Source organism: Macaca mulatta, chromosome 11 (assembly GCF_049350105.2).
Source record: "Macaca mulatta isolate MMU2019108-1 chromosome 11, T2T-MMU8v2.0, whole genome shotgun sequence".
NCBI lineage: Eukaryota > Metazoa > Chordata > Mammalia > Primates > Cercopithecidae > Macaca > Macaca mulatta.
Genome location: NC_133416.1, coordinates 19,064,800 through 19,085,719, shown reverse-complemented (window position 1 = coordinate 19,085,719; position 20,920 = coordinate 19,064,800). Strand labels below are relative to the sequence as shown.

At 36.1% G+C, this 20,920-nt stretch overlaps 1 protein-coding gene across 6 annotated transcripts in view; it reads left to right on the top strand.

Moving 5' to 3' along the window:
- Nucleotides 1-258: 258 nt before the first annotated feature.
- The window catches only part of LMO3 (LIM domain only 3), a 60,065-nt gene continuing 39,403 nt past the window's right edge, over nt 259-20,920 (top strand). Inside the window, exons 1-3 of one of the 6 annotated variants that reach the window (XM_015151105.3) lie at nt 259-438; nt 2,216-2,282; nt 7,503-7,716. In XM_015151105.3, coding sequence (XP_015006591.1) covers nt 7,511-7,716 — 206 coding nt within the window. In that variant the 5' untranslated portion in view covers nt 259-438; nt 2,216-2,282; nt 7,503-7,510. 6 annotated transcript variants of the gene reach the window in all.

Sequence of the window (20,920 nt, the reverse complement as noted above, 5' to 3'; positions counted from 1 at the left end):
GCAGTTGCCAGCGAGGGGTAACAGATCATACAGTTGGAGGGAAAAAAAATCTCATCTCCTTGAACATAATTAATTTAATTGTCCTCATTAGCTGTACCATTTGTTTTGATTTTATTTCTCCCTTTCCCCACACATACTTCTCCCTCCCTCCCTCTTTTCTTCTTCTCAGTGCATTGGCTGAGACAGTGCGCACGAGACACACACACATGCACGCACACACATACACACACACACACTCACACATACTGGGGTGTTTTCAGAGTGGCTCTAGCAGAGAGGTGGGGTAGAACAGCAGGGAGCTGTGCGGATGGGTGAAGTGCATGTATGCCTGCCTAGACGGGCCAGAAAAGCCAAACTTAAGAAATCTGCCTATGTACAGAACAAGTCAACTAAGGGGTTCTCATTACTCTACCGTCTCTGAATATCGTTATTTTTCAGGTTAGTTCTGAGTTTTGTTGCTTTTTAAACGGAGAGGAAAGCAAACCACAGGCTATTTTATTATGAGCCTTCAAAAGGGAGAGGGTAAAAACTAGTTATCAATGTTGTGCCTTTATTCTTTATGGAGACAAACAAAATTTAGCTTAAATACTCATGGGGGGTGCTTTGATTTTTTAAAAAACTAGAACTAGATTAAAACTGATGGTGAAGAGAGGAAAAAAGTTTTTTGTAGCTCAACAATTGAATATTTCTTGGCTCTTAAACATTTCAGTGAGTGTCATTCAAACGTGGACCATTTTTAAGCTTGACCTCTGACGAAGCTTTGTAAAATCTGGTGAGGTACTTTATGAGCAACCCAAAGAGAGGGTGACTTTGAAGTTTGAAAACTTAGAAAAATAATAAGGCATTTTAAAGCTACCGGTGGCCTTTATAGATGCCAAGTAAAGTTAAGAGGAGAGGAGGTTAGAAATAGTTGAAGAAAAAAAAATCTGTTAAGGCCTTAAAACAAGCCTGTGAAGACAAAGCGGTAGTGGTGGAGAAACTATGGTTCTTTGACCAAGTTAGTCCTGAAAACATGTTTCTCAGTGCTCTTGGCTGTTTTTCATTGGAGCGTGTGAGTTTTAAATAGTAAGGAATTCAAGTAATTGCAGGAAGTGTGTTTGGGGTGGTGGTGGTGGGGGTCAGCATTAGTGAATGGAGAACAAGTTCACAGTTTGGGTCTTGGGCCATTAGAGGAAGGGAGGAAGGGAGGAAGGCGAGTGTGTGTGTGATCCCCTGAATCAGGCTTGTGTGGCGGACTTGCGGAGCAGCGACTTCAGAGAGTTCATGAATGGAAGTCACAGAGAGACCAGCAACTGCAGCCACCTCCAGACATTTCTTAAAGGTTGTGTGCTTTTCCAGGGTATGATGGTAGCAGTTTGATTCTCTTGCTTTTATTTTAATTTCCATAATTGGTAGCTTCAGAAATGGCTTTGGAAGGCAATTTGCTTTAAATGTAGCCACCTATTCCAAAATGCCCTGGTTATTTTAGGAACCCTACCCTTTTCCTCCGGAGCCCTCTCGCTAGAGTTCTTCTTTTGGACGGGTCCAGGAGGTAGGGTCCTTCCTCAGTCGACTCCTGCAGAGGTCACATTTTGTGTGCGGGTTTGTCCCCAGCGTTTGTGAGTAGCATATGCATGTGGTTGTGCTGACTGCACTCGCAGGCTTGTAAATTTTCACCCTGGGAAATTAGCAACAAAGCCCGATCTGTCTCGTGGCTGCTTTGCACTTTCCGAGGGCGGCTGTACTTGACTGAGCTGCAGAACAGGCACACGAGAGCGAGCGAGGGAGCCAGCGAGAGAGGGAGGGAGAGAAGGAAAGAAGAGGGGAGGGGTGGGGGCGAGAGGTAAATAGTCTTAAATCGGAAGGGAGCTGCTTCTCTGTGGTCTTGACAAGCGCTGCCTGGGCTCCGCCGGCTCAGTAATAACTGAGTGACCTTTTCTTTGGCTGTATTATGTCTGGCTGGGAAGGGATTGCATTTTGCAGCTGAGAGCCGGAGCTTCCTTCAGCTCGGCTCCTCGCACGCTGCTGGGGTAAGTTGTCTTGAACCAGGACGGAGAGAGACAGCCTCGGACTGCAGTTGCCTAAAAGGAGGACACCTGTGGCTCAGATGCGGTTAACACCATTACTTGGCGGATCCTTGAGGACCTCATTATTTTAAACTTAAAAAAAATAGACATTCCCTCCCCCGTCTTTTTTTTTTTTTTTCAAACAATGCTTCTTTTTGACCTTTCCCAAGGAGAAGCACTACAAAGCAGCCACTGTGCTTACTGAACGGCCTCCCCCTGTATCGCTTAATTGAGAAGGTAAGTGCAGCAACTGTGTACACACGCGTCGGCTTATTTGTGGTGTGTGTGTCTGCGGGTGCGCGCGTGCGTGTGCGGATGTGGGTATTTTTTTCTTCCCCAGCCTCTGCTAATGAGGCATAAACTGGAGCTGCAACCCAGCTCCGCACTGCAACTTTCACTCGGGCTGCAGCTCTACTGAGACGGTTTTGTTTAAATCATGTGAGGCTTCATTATTTTTATGATGAGACATGAAATAGATGCAGGCGGAAGATGTTGATGGAAGGAGGGAGAGCGGCTGCGGCGCGGAACGTCTCAAGTACTGACTCGAGTGGATAATAGTCAAAGTTCACCATGAACTGCAGTATTTCCACACCCCTGACTCCCGGGGAGAGAGGGGCAGGGAGAGTTTGGAATTAGGAAGTGTTTGCTCCCAGCCCATAGGAAAAGAATTCAGTCCTGGGTGGGTTTCCGGACCCCTCCCCCTTACTTGCTGGAATTCATGACCCCCCACTTCATAAAGAGTTGAAATTACAATCTTTTGGTCCTTGTTGACACTTCTGCCTCTCTCCACGCAGCCATAATAACAAAATGTTGTTCCTTTGCCATGGAAAAGTGGCTGTGTGTGGGGATGGGGGCGGCGGGGGGCGGGGGCAGGTAGGGGCCGAAGTGGCCAGAACAGGGAAGGTCCCTGGACCAAGGTGCCTATGTCCTAATAGGTTGAGATTCAAACTGATGCAGCACATTTTTTACGGGGACTACCCAGATTGCTGTTATGAAATACAAGTCAGATTTATGATCTTTTTCATATTGAACATGATATGCTATGCTAACGCTGCATGTGACAGTTTAATCAAATCCATTTGTTACCAGGAAGCTAAAAGGGGCCGCTGGGATTTTAGGATTACGGGCAGAGTTAGGGAAGCATGTGGCTTTGTCATTCGCCATCATTTTGCACACTGCGAGGGGCTCCGTGTGTGCGCCCTGTCTTGTCTGGCCGTCCTCATCCCTTCCCCCACCCCCTGCCGCCAATCCGACCCGCTCCCAAAGTGGCTTCACAATAGTCGGTCCTCGGCGGTGTAGGCTGCGCACCAGGTCCACACTTAAGCGAAATCAAGGAGACCCCCTTCTACTTCTACCTTTGGGCTTGGTGCTCAATGCGAAGCTGCTGCAACTCAGGCACGCCTAAGTCAACTCATGCAGAAAAAGGAGAAAAGTTTTGGTAAGGTTACAATCTATCATAGATGCACTTTGCCGGCGCTCTGCACTCTTGGCTGCTCAAAAGCCTTTCTGCTCTTCCGCTGCTTTTGTGTCTTTCTGAAAGAACCGAAATATTATTGTTGTAACTGCTTTGAAAGACTGCTGCTTAAACCAATTAATCTTGCTAGATGCAACAAATACTGCTACATTCTTTGCAAACCATCCCTGTGTGGCTGCAAAGACACAACCACAAAAGGCTGGAGCGTAAACTCCGCAAGGGATTCTTTGTTAGAGTGTATGTATGTTTCTTATTTTTTTTTTTTTTTTTATTTTGCATGTGAGCTGCATCAAAATTGAACTCAGTCTTGCAAATCTCTTGTTGGCCTTTGCCAAGCACTAGCACTTTGCTGCCATGGTAACTGTAATTAAACTGATAAGAGTGGAAAAATGTCAGTATCTCTGAGCCTTGCAGCTGCATTGGAGAAAAAGGGAATCAAATTGGTTCCCAGCTCCATTGCTCAAAAAGGGGAGGGGGGGGTGAAGGGTAGGGAGGGGGGCTGGGAGTTGAAGGGGCAGAACAGAGTTAAGCAGCTCCAGTGCCTGAGATCTGGGGACATCTATTTGCATTGTTGTCCCTTAGGGGGCTGCAGCCTGTAGGGATGCTCTGGGCCAGTGAACAGAGAGAAACAAGCTTTTAGGCCCAATCCAGTTTTCCAACCTGTGTTGGGGGCTGGGAAGAGGATGAAGATGGGCAGGAGGAAAATCTTTTGTCTGTTGCCTCTTGGCAATCGAATGGCCATGTTGGCCAAATTCTTTTAATCTGTGTCAATGCTCCCAGCTGCAGAACCTGCATTCCCATTTTAGCATCTTTCTGAAGCACCTCATCTCTTCCAATCCCCTTTATGTATTCCCTCTTCCTCTTTCCTCTCCCAAATTGTTCTCTGTGAATTTCCCGACAGGGACAAAAATGTTTTCTATTCACTCTGTGTAGTTAGTCCAAAAATGTAAGACTGTGTCTAAGGGCTGCAAATCTTTCATTATTATTATTATTATTATTTAAACCCCTGTGTGTTGTGGAGTTGTGGTTACTTTGTTGTGTTAACTACTGAAGCTGAGACTGTGCGGATGAATGGCACAGAACAAGGGAACATAATGGAGGCAATCAACCGTTAGGCCGCCTCACAATGCAATCCAGGCAATTAAAAGCTCACCAGAGTTTAAATGAAATGGTTCTACTTATTTCTGCACACCACACTGCACAGGCTATTATTTATGTCTTTTTTTTAATTATGATTTCCCTTAAACTGTCAAATAACTCAGAATGGCAGGGTCTCAGAGGCAATAAGAATTTCCCTCAGAACAATTTACATGCCAATCTAAAACTAGTTATGAGTTCTGATGTGCTATGAGCAACTTGTGAAATGTTTCTTAGCTAAGAACACATAACTGTACCCAGACATGTTCTTCTGGAAGAAGAGGGGAGGCCGCGGACTGCTTTATGCCTTTTAAGTACACGGTAACATGGTGACTACAAAATAGTTCTTTCGCTACAATTGTTAACTTGCATGGAATTCAAGGGATTCCATTTTCAAGAGAAATGCCATGATGTTCTCTAAAAGAAGGTACCAGGATGGAGTGTAAAATATCAAACTCCTTTTATGCCTAAGGCCAAACAGAATGTAAGAGTTTCAAATATTAATTGGCCTCTGAGTGCTAAATTAAAATGTCAACACAACAAAAACATTTTGTGAAGACAAGTAGGGTAGTGTTACTTGTGCCAAATGTTGGTATCCCCTGTCTTGGTTGCAAAGCATTTTGAATAAAATAACTGACCTTGTATGCTTGATGGTAGAAACACAACTATGGGAAATATAGCTTAGCTGCTACTAAGAAGGTTTTGCTGGGATTTTTTTTTTTTTTTATTTTTCATCTTTGAGACTTGTGATAAATAAAAATAATAGCCTTATAAATTTAATAGAATGGCCATTAATTAGGATGGCTTAATTAGAATGGCTTCTCTTAATATTTATTATCTAGATGTTTTCAGTAACACCATCCAGAATTTCACTGAGTAAATCAAAACTTCCCCCTCCCCACAGATATATGGTTAATAGGCACTTGGGTCTGTTGTTCACTGTAATTAATGTGATTCATTCCTTGTGGAACCTTGCTAGAAGAGGATAACTAGTTCTGATCAAAGAAACTTCATTTGTTAGAAGTTCTAGAGAGTGAGATTTAGCAGAGCTATCAAGGGTTATGATTAATCTGCACTAGGCCCTTAGCTCCTTCAAAGGAAAGGAACAGAAAGCAGGCTATAGGGATACCACCTGCTCTTCTTACAAATCCAGCTGTTAGTCTGCAGCTCCGGTGACTACAGCTATGCTTATGATGCAGAAAGAAAGAACAGCTACTCTGCTTTATATCCTGCCATTCCCTACACAACTCTACCAGACAAGTTATTTTCTAATGAAAGTTCAACATCCTAACAATATTTTGTGCAACTCTTGTATTATTTGTAGTTAGGAAAGTTATTCCGCTCTGCGAATGCCTTGTTGTCTCTCACCAGTGCGATTATTTTTTTTAAAAAAAGGTTGTGAAGGTTGTGAGGGGGGTGAAGACTTCATCATCAGGTATCAGAGGAACCTGGAGGAGGTTTAGCTGTTCTGGAGAAGGAAAATGCACAAAAATGCAGATTCTAGCTTGGCATTTCTTTTCCTATAATGCATGCACATTTTGGTGTTTTGTATCCTTCTAAATGCAAGTTTAAAACTTTATGCCTAGGAGAGCAAACATAATGCAGCAGAGGGGTCTCTGGACTGCAAGAAGGCCATTTGGCCAGAGACTATAGCATAACTGTCTTTCAGCTTTGAGCAAGTATCTGAACCTCTCTTGGGCCTCTGTAACATAATTTGTAAAATGAGGGAATTTGGAGTTGATGATGTCTGCAGTACTTTATAGTGCTTAAAATGAGTTATTTGATAAATATGAGGCACTGGATAGTTGGTCCAGCTTCTTGCTAAAGCTGGGTGTTTAATACCTAGGAAATAAGAAGACACTCAAGGTGAATATCCATTCATTCAAAAGATTTCAACCAAACTGTAAAACCCATAGAATCCAGCTGGATTTCTTATTTATGATAGATTTATATCTTTAAAATATATAAATGTGCCTATGTTTAGCATTGTATACATATAATATGTATATATTTATATATGTATAATTGTATATATATTTAGATCTGGCCATCTATTGTTTTTTCTTTATAAAACAAATAATTTTGTATGTTTATGGTAATAAATGGTATAATCATATATTTTAGGTTTACATAAAGCCATATAGTATATAGTTAAGTAATCTGCCGTTAATATAGGTGCTGACTGATGCTTGTGAGTATAAATATTATATTTGAACACAATGAATACCTTGAAATGTCAAGGACATAGAAGGAAGTATTTGGAAGCAAGCAAGCAATACAGGATTGTTGAGCTTTTCGGGTAGTTGTTCTGTGTACTTAACTATAAACACCTCTACTGCTGAATAAGGTTTGTGTAAGCCCATACCAGGTGCACTCTCCTTCCACCGTCAAGCACATATTCAGTGAAATTTTTAAACAGTTAAGCAAAACTCATTTTTTTACTTCTATGGACTGTGCATAGATTAATTTGTTAAATAACTTTCTTTCAGATCGTCATTTACTCACATTTTCTTTCTAAAGGAACTGCTCTATGGGGAGAATGAAGATACTATAAAATTATTTAATGTTTTTGAACTTCATATTTATAATGTCAATTTACTACGATAACATGAATTTATTATTACCACTTGGCATGCATAACTTTATGAATGATTTAATAAGCACTTGATAAAGTTTGAGACTTTTTCCTTCCAAAATTTAGTTTGATTTCAGTATAGCCCTAAACAAGAAAAGCTAGCACTCCTAGAATAAGGAAATATTAAATATTTAACTTGTTTGAGGTCTTCTGACATCTTTTTATTCGTCTAGTAGTCTCAGCTCTCTTTTTTGCTTTTGTCTTCCTTCAGGTATACAAATGCTCTCAGTCCAGCCAGACACCAAGCCGAAAGGTTGTGCTGGCTGCAACCGAAAGATCAAGGACCGGTATCTTCTAAAGGCACTGGACAAATACTGGCATGAAGACTGCCTGAAGTGTGCCTGCTGTGACTGTCGCTTGGGAGAGGTGGGCTCCACCCTGTACACTAAAGCTAATCTTATCCTTTGTCGCAGAGACTATCTGAGGTAGGAATTATCCTTGCACACCAGTGGTGACTGGATGCCTTTTAAAGTACTTTTGTAAGTGTATTTTTTGTTTGCTTGTTTCATTTCCTTACTGCCGGCTTATATTCCTAAAAGAAGTTGACCTGTCAGCCTTCAAAGCGTTGCCCTGTGTGTGTTACTCAAATTAATGCTTAAGGAACAGCCAACAAACCACAATATTTAAAGTATTTCAATTTGGCTTGCCTGCACACTCAGGCAATTGGTTATGGCACTGCCTATATTGAAACTGCCAGTTAATGTCAAGGATGTATTTGGTAGAAATCAGCATTCAGGTTGATTTATTTATTTTTGCCTTTTTTTTTTTTTGGAGCTTAAGGAGGAATGGTGCTGAGCATAGCACAAAGATGTTAATCAGCCATTTGGCAAAATATCTGAACTCTTTATTTTTAAAAAGTTCAACTTGAAAAAAAAATGGACTGTGTAAGAGTTTAATTGATGCCTCTTAGTTGGACCTGAATTTATTCTTCTAAAGTTACTCAACTCTCTTTTCTGTTTCAGGCTTGTCAGAGGAAGTCAGGTGCACATCCTTGACTAATATTTATTAATGTATTTATTGTAGAGTTTTGAAAACTTTCTCCAAGTGTAGATACATCTTCCCCCCGCCCCACCCCATGACATTCTAAACGGTAATCTCAAAAATACAACTAAGCAATTGAAGTGCCTCAGACTTGCCAGTAGTTTTATGGATAATAACAAAGTAAAGACCTCCATCATTATGGGAAAATGACAGCCACTCTCCAACCTGTAAACATCTGAACGCTTTCAGGACAAGGCAGGTGTTCTTGGTTATGAAGCTATGAAGCCGACTAAAGTTTTTGTTTTCTAGCATTAAGTACTCAACACAGAACTTCTGCTGAGGAAAAATTATTTTGCTTTTCAGACAACTTTGCGACTTACTTCAGCTGAAAATTACTTATATTAATAAAGTAGGATCTATCAAATTAGAGAAATGATATATGGCATCATTGGGGTTTTCATATTTAATACAATTAATCATTTTTCTGGTTTGACGTTAAGTGATTTATTTGGAATTTTTCCCTTATGACAAAATGTATCAATCAACGGTAACTCCTTTAGTACCTTGGTCTTTTGGTAGGTGTTTTCTAGGCAATCTGGTCCTTCTTAGTATATAATTCAGCTATTTTCAGTCAGATCCAATCTTTAGATATAAAAATATATCATTTGATTAATGATAGTTACAAGAGGGTGAAAGCAGTACTGTTTATCAGATTCTACTCTTTCTCGCTCTTAGGACGGCCTCGTCTGACAGCCTCCTGACTAATTATGACCACTTGTTACTACTTCTCTGTGTTCCAAGTGCGTAAAACACATGCAAGGTGCCAACAATGAGAAGTCACTCTCTCCAGCCAGGATTTCCCTCATTGTGTTGGCACAACTAATCAAAATTAATGTATAATGTTCATTCTTTTAGAACTCCCCAGTCTTTGAACTCTTCTCTTTGAAATAAAAATTTCTCTTCTGCTCGTTGTGAATTAGAGCCTCATTTCCACATAAAGCATTTGTATTTGCTTTTAGTGATTTAATACTGCTTTTTAGTTTGCTTCATCGGTACTAACCAATAGTCATAGCTTTTTGATTCCTTTTGACTTTTACATTTGTTTGTAATTTCAGTATCTCAAGTGGATTTATGTTACCATTTCAAATAAGGAATTTATATAGCCCAGGCAATGTTAAGCTTTTTTAATAAACCAAAGGACAAAAATTAAGTAAACTGGAAAGAATGTCCACTGAAATATCTGGGATTTTTGAAAACCAAAAATAAAAATTTGCCAAGGAAATACCTATATTGTGAGTATAACATGCTTTGTAGCTGTCAGCATAGTATTGAGCAGAGACAGTAATCTTAGACTTGTTTTGTTTTATTTTTCCTTGTGGTAGTAAAAATGTATGATTTTAAACTGGTATTTAATAGTCTCAAGTGTTTTGCTAAAATGCATTTATCAAAAATAGTTTTCATATCAGAAGTTTTTATATCTCTATAAGAGTGTATGTGGCTTTTTGTAGAATAACTTTTAGTTACCCTCTGATAGGCTCAAACTTTTAATGCTAGTTAACTTATTAAACGTATATAATATTATTTCCAATATCAACTCTGGTCCTGATTGCCAATATATTCATTTCTCAGAGTACAATTTCCTCTTAAATTGGTCATTACCACATTAATGGCCAGTTGTTATGTTAACAGCCTAAGGGTTGTTAACATTTCAAACTAAGTTGTTAACAGCAATCTTATCCCTTATTTAAACTGAAGGTTTGTTGTATATAATGTGACTTATTTGGCAACTTCATCAACACTTAAAATTGCAGAAGTGAAATGGAGAATTGGTGTGTGTAAAACACTGTGTTACGTGTTATAGATTATGCCGCAGATGTGGTATTTAGTTTTATGTGGAAAGCATGTGTCTCAGTGAAATTGTGTAGATGTTCAACAGCATATGTCTCTGACTGGCAAATTAAAATAGTCTGATTCTGTATGTTAAATCAACAAATACAGTCAAGCAGATTTTATTTACAAATTAATTTCTTTGATTATGTATAAATAGTTGTCCAAAACTGTTTATTAAATGCTTACTGTATGAGAGGCATGATTTCAGGCAATGGGTGAAATTAGCTAAAGGAAAAAGGGAGGTACACCTAAAATTTTTCCTATCTAATTATTTATTTAATTACATAGAATCTGTAATATAATCAGTGAACAAGTAATATTCTGTGGTTAGTTTCCTGAGCTTTAAAAGTAATTTTTCTCATTTTCCTCCAAATTCAGCATACTTTAAGTTCTATTTTAAAAGTTGTTTTATTTTTGGCCCTTGGATATTATATAATTTCTCTGAGGCACGAAACTGAACATAAATAGCTTACGTATTTATATTTCATGTCTAAATTATTAAGAACATAAGTAAGAATAAGTAAAGTAATAAAATAGTAATTTGCCTGTCCACATAAATTGTTGGTTACAAGTATTGTCCTGGGCCAGATAATTTTTCACATACAATGAAAAGTAAAATATTTTTGCCAATTACATCTAGCTTCTTAAAACACTTCTCCCTCCATAAACAGAAAGAAACATTTCTAATTATGAGCAGTGAGTCTTAAAGATTTGTGTTTTATTTGTGTTACTTGGAGTAGTGATAATGATGATGTGACTTGTAAGTTCTTTGAATGATGATTTGAGATATTAAATAATATGAAAATATAATCATTTAGACTGTAAGATATTTTCTTAAGGGTTATAGAAACTATTATTATGGAAAATTTTATGTCTTTCCATTTATTTCTCCTTTATGGCACTAGTAGCTATATTTAAGAGAAAAAGAAAGAAAAATCTTCCACGGTTTGTACACTAAGTATCAAATCTTAACAGTGGAATTTTTTTCACTTTCCAGAACTGGAGTGGCATATCATTCATTTAGCTGTGGAACATAAAATGTACATATCTGATGAGGCAGAATTTGCCCATTTGTGGGATTGCTTTCCTCCTTTGGAAACTCATTAGCTAAAGAAAGAGAAGGACTGACTTTTTAAAACTTCCTCTAACATGTTTCTGACTGAAATTATGAAGTCTACCCAGTCAATATTTATATGCCAGGCAGAACAAGAAATGTATCTGTTAAAAATCTATCCAATGCATTTATAATTATTTTTATTTTTTAAAGATTAACTTATGACAAATTAGATATGGAAGTGTCTTTGTACTTTAAGTTGGAGCTTAAAATTGATACTGTCTAAAGTAGATTAAAAATGACTGTGTAAAAATAGCAAAGTTTTAGTGATGATGTTTAAGGACTCTTATCACTGCGATCTATCAGCCTTATTTCAGTTTGAAAAATAGGAATAAAGTAGCCAGCCAAAACATAATCAGCATTTTAGAATTAGGAATTCTACATGCTTTTATTTAATGTTTTGCAGCAAGCATTAAATAGAACTAGGAGAAATACCAAAATACTTTCTTTTTCAACTTGAAGGCAATAAAGGATGTCAGAGTGTAACCAGAATTCAACTTCTGGGCAATTTTTTGTTGTTCTTTCTTTGAACCTGCAACTTTTTGTGACATGCTTTAAGCATTAAGTTGATGTAGGCTGTATGTGTCTTGTATCTCTATGAATGATATCTTGCCAGAGTTTATTCAAAGCTGTTTGCTGTGGTATGTGCCATGGAAGCTGCTTATAGCTTTTCCTATATAAGAAGCTGTAAAATGTCTTATATAAAATTTAATGCAATTTGCTATTTTTATATGTGAGGATGATTTGTTTAAAATGAAACTACTGGGAAAGAGTGATGCTTCATGCTTCACCATAGTTGCTAATTAACTAAAATGATTTGAAGCTTGCTATGCTGACTACAAATTTTATATGCTTTAATATAATAATATAATAACTCTAAAAGAGAAAATAAAAATAAAATGCCACATAGAGTGTAAATCTAGCTGTAACTTTATCTCACACTGATCAAACCTAGTGCTTCTAAATTTTTATGTAAGGTCAACTTTAAATTGGTACATAATTATAAGTGTGAAGGTAAATAGGAATATGTTGTTAATATTGTTTTATCTGGCAATTTATAACACAGATGCTTTTTTAATGTTGGAAACAATATTCATTCTTTTTCCTTTCATTGTCATCTATTTAATATTAATCATTTGGAAGTATTTTTGCAGGAAAGCAATGTATTCTTATTTGAAAAATCACTTTTTACTGTTCTAAATTCTGAAAGCATAAGCTTTTATATCAAATGGAATTCTACAAATAAGTTTTACTTCTGTAAGCTTCATTTGAGCTTTTAAACACTATATTATTGTTATACTTTTTATCATATTTAAATGTCTAAGTTAATTTTAGTATTATGAAATATTTTCACATATGAGCATATTGAACTCCATATCTGTTAAAAAATACTGTTATATTGCTTATAAATTATCTTATTTGCAGCTTTATAAAAAGTTACAATTTTAAGTTCATTTTTCCCTTTATTGTAGAAAAGCATTATAGAATTCTGTTTTAAACATTTTAGTGTTTATACCACTCCTGAACCAATACAAATCAGGAGTGATAATTTTTTTTTATAATACTTCAGAACAGTGCCCCTCACTCTGGAAAATATTAGGTGGATCCACACTAGACTTCCTGAGCAACAACTGCTCCCAAACGACTTCTATTAAAAATATTTACTGCACACACAGAATTTCTTCTCATTGGTAAATTCATCTACAGTATCTTTCTATCCTTAATTCTATAATGCATTCATTTTCAGTAAATGAGTATTTACTAATATAATTATTTTGGTTATGTGGCTTTTTGTTTTAGTTTGTTTTGTAGACTTGAGCTATTTTCACTGGAAATTTCACCACCCCCCAGAGTATTAAAAATATTTTATAATGTTTCTATATCTTTACAGTTTTTTATCTTTTAATAAGTATGAAATATTTCAGTCAGGATAGTTTTTACACATAAGATGGATAAGTTAGACATACCTGACTTAGCAGAAAAATATTCTGTTTCTACAAGTATATTTAGGATTAAATGCATCTGGAAAAACCTACATTTGAGAATTGCTAAAATTGCTTATTTTGCACTATATAAATACATAGAATTCTGGGAAATAATTTCTATTTTTGGTTACTCTTAGACTATATCAAAGTAAGCCAGCACTTCATTTGTAAACTCACCATTAACTTCCATTAAGTGACTAATAATAAATTTTAATGGTGTGTTTTGACTGCATAAACATAATTTGTTAAGGAATCTCATTTTTAAAATATGCTGAAAGTGGTAATTTTGTAAATGGTTTTGATGAATATATAAATTGTAGAAATGTATTATGTAGTTCCGTTTTCTGCCTCACATAAAAATGAAATAGCCTAAAAAAAGAATTGCACCAACCTAAATGACCATTGCATGTCCCTTCATTACACTGTGAGGCATTGAAGTCTTATTTTGGTGTTTGGTTTGAAAACATTTTTCCAATTCATATTAGAATGTCTTCTATTATTCAAAGTCATGTACTGCATCCTCATCCCATCTTCTGAAAAAAATAGCCAATGTTTCTCACTTTATCAATAAAAAATACAATATACGAAGTGTAAATGCTGGACAAGATCTGGAAAACAAAGGGAATAAAAATAAAAAGAGCAACACTTTGTTCCATTTGCTAGGTATTTTTATAAAACTGCATTTGTATTCGCCATGTCTCTATAAATGGCCTTTTTCTTTCTCTTTTATTTTTTGTTTAATTGGCTTATAAAAATTGGTTTATGTATATGATTACTTCTGCTGACACATGGCACTTCCTCTTGTTAAGCATTTGAAGAGGTATGGATCTATATATATGTATACATGCTGCACATACAGAGATTGGAATCTAAGTAACCTTAGAATGGCCATTACCTTTTGTCATCATTGACTTTAGCCAACAAATCACCATAGCTTGGTAAGCTTTAAAACTTGTAAAATTCAAACACTTGACACCAGCTAATTCATTAGTATTGCAAACTATAGCACTCATTTATTCTTATAGGATATTAATCAGTCTAAGATGTAAGATAACTTTTGTAAAACTACAGAATGCCTAAATTTATTTCCTTGTGATTTTAATGATCTAATTCTGTTTTTCTTAGCTCTGATGGAGTTTGATACTGCCTGTTCTAGTACTGTTTTTACTATCATAATATACTTGTTTTGATGATTAACCATGTATTTCCCTTTTCAAGGTGCTTACAAGAAGCTTATTTGGAAGTAGAAGTTTATACTGTGAAGCAAGAAATGTGGCACTTAGATTTTCATTTCTAACTTTAAAACAATTTCCCCCCTTTATTATCAGTATTAATGGATAACTTTTCTCTAAAGGAATTAGGACCTAAGCATATCCTCTTATTATAGTAATCAAACATGTTTCCTATCTTCACAAACTACATCAGCCAACTGTGCATTTGCTTGTGCCATTTTTTGCTTCTGCGCTGTATTATGAAATCTTCTTGATAAACCATTTTCTTCTCCACAGTATTTTTGTAGTTATGTAATGATTCTCTTTTCGCCGAATTCCTTTGCGCTATCATGTTAGTGTTTTCTGATGCAAAAATCTCTAGTTGTGGGCTTTACAAGTTTAAAATGAAATCACACTTGAGATGAATAATCATCTTGGAATAGTCAGATCCCTGATTTGAAGTTGGAAAATTAACATTGAGCTGCATGTATTAAGTTAGACTCTAATCAGCATGTGTTGTTATGATTCAATTTAATATTAAAAACTCTCCAACTGGGCTACTGGGAAAATAAAAGACTCTTAGGAATGGAAAGAGTATTTGCAGAAGAGCACACCAAAGCAATAATTTAAGTAAAATTGTTATTACTAATGCAGTGAGGCATCGTCCACATTAAACCCATCCTATTAATAAAAAGAGAAAATCAATTTTAGTAAACATAAATATCAGATATGACAAGGACTAGTAAGCAGGCATGGAACTTCATAAAATGCGCTAATCCTAATGTTTACCAGTAATCCAGATACCACAGAGAAAAAATTAATTCCTGTCTCATTTATGCTGTGGGATCCCAACAAGCAACAAGAGAGAAAAGCTAATTTTAGCTGTCATTACTTTACTCCTAGTTTCTAAAACTTTCAGAACAATGTCATGTTTTTATTTTAGCAGTTCTAACAGAGATGCGTATTTACCTGTTTTTGAAATTATTTTATTCTTTTTGTTTTTAAAAGATTCTGAAATCTCTTTAGTAATTATTTTTAATTTTTTTTAAATTTTCCATCTCTAGGATAATGTTTTTTGACATACTGCTCACATTTCACCAAAAACTAGAAGAATCAAGACTGTTACATTTTAAAATACCTTACAACATGGAGCATACCACTTATTTTTTGTTTATCAACTGCTCAATAAAAATATATTCTTACCAATATCTATGTATAAAGATGGTAACATGAGTGATTTAGTACCTGTTCCTTTACCTGGGTGGATAGGAGTAAGGGAAGTGAATGGAAAAAGCAGTCATAACTTCATGCAAGTATTCGTTTCAGTGAGCAGGTTATTTGCATTTTACAGGTGAGATGCTCACCTATACTGTGAATATAATTTTAGAGTCCATAAATATTGCATGTGAATATCCACTGAGGAACGTTTGTACTTTGGGAGATACAAAGAAATTATAAGTAATTGCATTGCCTTCAAATTTATAAACCAGTATTTTCTGTGACCATTTATTAGGAAAAATATCAGAAAGGTTCTGAGCTAGAAGAATCTCTTCTTTCACAGTACACCCTTGCTGAGAGGCAGCACTGGGGTTTACGTGTGTGATTGCTTGCTTTGCTATCTCTTTAACAGTTTTACAATGAAACCTTTAGTCACTTGACAAATATTTGAGTGCCAATACTTCATTCTTATAAATAATGAATGTGAAATACTATATTTCTAATTAATTTTTTATAATATATAAAGTACAAAGTTATAAATATTTTCTTTTGTGAAGAATGAGCTATCCAGTCTGGGAAAATTGGAAAGAACTTAAGAGCAAGTTATTTTTCAAATTTTCTACACCCGATAAACATAGTCACTATTATTGTCAAATAACTAAGTAGAGTGTAGAAAGAGTTTCACTCCAATTAAGTCCCATGGAACCAATATAGAGAATGACAAGATTTTTTGGTATGATCAGGAAAGATTAGAAAAACTTCTGAAGAAGGGAGGTTATATCTGGACTTTGTAAAAATTATTTCGTAAGCCAGTGGTCCTCTTATAAAAGCTGAGCTTTGAGCTTTATGGGTTATCTTTTGGGTGCAGAGCAAGCCAGACTTAGCTTGTAACTTTCACGCTATTTGTATTATTCCATCTCTTATCACAGATATCAGTAAGTTATCAATAATTGACACCCCTTGCAAAATGCTTATCATTCCTTGTACAATGGATATCTCTTGCAAAACTCTGAATCATCCCCATTCCCATTTTTTTCATTCAAGAAATGTGATTATTCTGTATATTCTAGATACTGTCAAATGCCTTGACATACAGCACTAAATAAAACACAAAAATACCTGCTCCCCTTGTAGAATTTATATTCTACTTAGGGGAAATAGATAATCAACAAGATAAGTATAGGGCATGAAGAGATGATAAACACAATGAGGAGAAAATGAAGCAGTACAAGAGGTTTGTAGAATTTTGGTTCGTGTGGAGGAGGTGCAGACAGCCTCACTGAGATGGTGGCTTGAGTAATGACCTGATGAAAGTGAAAGAGCTAGCCATGGTCATGTATGGGAAGGACATTCTGGGTTCAGGAACATCCAGTACAAAGGCCCTGAGGTGGGAGTTTTTCTCATAACGTTTGAAGGACATCACAGATAGTGCAGCTGGGGTGTGTGAGAGCAGGAGGGGCGAGAATGAGGGGTAGCCACTGTGTAGGTCTATGGTATCACCTATCACTGTTGCAACCAAGAATGCCCCATATACATTTCTAAATGTCCCCTAGAAAAGTGATAATACTTCGATTTGAAAACCATTATAAAGCTTATTCAGTGAGGCAGTTGTGAAATCAGTTTCATTTGGGATTATAGAACTCATCTGCTGAATTGAATGAGATTATTTTTCATTTATTATTTACTGGAAGTTTTTTTGAATGTCTTTTTATTTGGGCCTATTGATGACCCTGTGTGATTAAGTGGTAATTGTGAAATATGAATTTGAAAATAGGCCTCTGGATTTGGTCACCTGAAAATCTGTTGCCAATCTAAGGGGGATGATATAGTCGCATGTTTGATTTTAAAGTGATGTATCTACATTCATCTATTAATATGGCAAGTGGAATATCTATACATCATAGTATTTCAATGTGAAATACAAGGAAATGCCTATATTGATGAACTAGGACTGCCAACGCAGCATTTATGAGAGTAACATCTTGGCCAAAGATGTTATCAAACTGTCCTGATCACAATGATACTGATTTTTTTTTTAATTCTTAGGTAATACAAATTGCAAAGATGTAGATTTTTTCAAAGGCCATTAATTTTCTACTCTTGAAGTCAGCTATTCTAGGTCTGAGGGGTGATTTTCTTGTCTTTTTTTCACTTTTTAAAAGTCAAGTCAAGCCCTATTTAATTGTCTTCTAGTTATAAAACATTTAAGATAACATATTTGCTCTAGTTATGATAAATGTTTCTAAATCCAGCACTTAAAGAAGATACATTAAAGACATATTATTATTTAAAACAATTTAGTGAATTACATTCTTGATGAGACAAATGTTACATGAAAGTTTGTTTATGCTTATATTTCTCACCACTAACCTAACCCACTAACCTTAATCCTAGCTCACTAATGTTAGTTTCACTTCAAGAAGAGCTAAGCATAATCCTCAAAGCCAAAATTTAGTATTAATTTCTATTTATAACAGTGGGATTTGTATGTACAAAGTGTCTCTTAAAAATGTTTAAGTTTAAACTTTGGGTACAAATCAAAGTTCTCGAGCTTGTATTTATATTTATAAAATGGGCTGGGATGTCTTCGTGGGTACTTGGCTAAGAAGCTGTGCAAGTGTGCTTTGAATCTTACAAGGAGGTACAGGATGAATGGGTGGGCTTTCAGAAACGGTGGCATTTATACTTCATACACAAAAAATCCAACACATACTCTCCAGAAAGCTAGACAGAGATAGTAGCCAAAGAGCTTTACAAGGCTTAAATCCTACTGTGGTCTGCCTCTTGGGGGCTTTTTTCTGTTACAATTTCTAACAGTCCCCCTGTTCTTCCTGGCAGATGCTTTTCTTGTCCAGATTGAGTTGAGGAACCCGTATTCCTAATCACTTTGTGATCCTCGTCTTCCAAGGCAGATCAATTGGAGCTTGATCTTAAAGAAAAGTTGCTTGATCTTGACCTGATAGTTTGCTGGGTGTTTAAATAATCTGAAATAATCTTGTCAGTGATAGTTACTAAACAAACCACTCTCTTTATGATAGAGATCATGTGCTTATTTGATTAAATATGTTACATGCTTTGTCTTCTTGGTTAGCTCTTGATTTCTGCAGCAACGTAAAAAAGATATAATTTTTCTGGAGATTTTAAATTAATTATTCTTAAATTTTTCCTTCCTAATTTATATGGAGCCTTTCATCTGCACTACAACCTAATTTTTTACTGTGAAGTCATAAGTAAAAGCAAAGCCGTAAGCTGATACTGCACTCATAGTAATATGTGCAGTATATTTTAAATGTCTCACCGTGTGTTTCTCATTATTCTACTACATTAGGTATTGCCCCTCCTCCCTCAATGATCATCGGTGGCAGATAACTCATGTATTCCTATTAGGATGCATTCATCTACTGTTGTTTTAATCTTCTGTGAATATCACTTCATTAAAAAAATAAAAAGTTACATGAGTTCTTGTCACTTCCCTAATACCTTCCAAACTGGGTGAGGTTACATCTAATTCCTAGATCTTAGAGGCATGTCAGGTAGCATCATGGCGAAGTATCCAGATCTGACATCGGCCCCCTTCTGCTACACCCCAGCTTCACGTTCCTAGGCAACTTACTCAACTTCTCTGAGTCTGTTTTCTTCTCTACAAACAGGAATCCTATTCATAAAATAGTTAGGGGTGACAGTGGAACACAGTAGGGAAAGAGCGGTACACATTGGCTGATACTCCTCTGATGTCAGCTTCTGTTGTTACGAAGGGAGAATGGCACTGAGTTACGAAGATAAGGGAGAAATTAAACATGAGGAGAAGATTAAAGAAACAGATTTAGATGAGGTTTAAGAGTGATTAATAATGAAGAATATGAAAGGCTACTAGTATAATAAGATCGTTTACCAACTTTTCATGTACAAAGGAGATGGGTGGAGAAATGTCTAAATACATGCACTTTAGACTGTATGGGAAGAAATTCTCAACACTGGAGATTATTGGAATTTGGAATGGATTGTTAAATTAAGATTGTAGTGTGCTTTATATAAATTAGGATGAATTTGGATCTTTGGGAGAATTACTGAAAATTCTATTTCCTTTGTAACTGAGGTGATTTTTCTAAAATATCTTATATGCCCATGCTCTCCCTATTTTAGCTTGTAAAAGTTCTATGGCCTTGTAAAGCATTATATTTAATATTCCGTAGAGTAGAATTATATTATAAAATTTTAGGTGGTTTTAGGTTTTCTTTATAGTGTTGATTTTGCATCTTTTTCTCAGGTGGCAAGGAAATTGAATACCAACTTTTTTTACTCATATTATTTTTCACAGTGTTCTCCAAACAATTTGATTATATATATCTTTATTCTTAAAGAAATTTAAGTGCACACCTTCAATTTGTATATATTTATAAATTCTAAATACTTCATTATACATTTTAAAAATCATGAAAACAATGTTTAAAGGAAAAAGTAGAAATTGCATGGAAATGCTAATAATTTTTTAAGCATTTCTTGGAGTATTGTACCTTAAATTTGGAGAGCACTATGTCTTAGTAGGTTTTTGTTTGTTTGTTTGTTTGTTTGTTTGTTTGTTTTTGTGACGGAATTTCGCTCTTTTTGCCCAGGCTGGAGTGCAATGGCGCGATCTCGGCTCCCTGCAACCTCCGCCTTCTGAGTTCAAGCGATTCTCCTGCCTCAGCCTCTCGAGTAGCTGGTATTACAGGCATGCGCCACCATGCCTGGCTAATTTTGTATTTTTAGTAGAGACAGGGTTTCTCCTTGTTGGTCAGGCTAGTCTTGAACTCCCGACCTCAGGTGATCCACCCGCCTTGGCCTCCCAAAGTGCTGGGATTACAGGCATGAGCCACCGTGCCAGGCCTGTCTTAGCAGCTTTTTATGTTTAATTGAAAGTTGTTTGGTAATGATACTTGTGAATAAAAGGGGGAAAATGCCAAAGCTTAGGAAAGAATTCATAAGAGAAAGACGGGGTAATTATCTGAAAGAAAGGGACTTTTTAAGCATGAATTAATATTCCTTGTTTTGTTCATTTAAAATTAAATCCAGGTTTTCTTTCAGGAGAAATGTAGCAATGCTTGTGGACTTTTTCTAATGCTATACCATAGCTACTGGCAACATTAATATGAGACAAGGTTCCTCTCGCTCTCCCTGAAACCCCCCATTCAGGACACAGTGAGATTTTAGACAGATAAATGCTAAGAGAACCCTGTGTACCAAAGGCAGT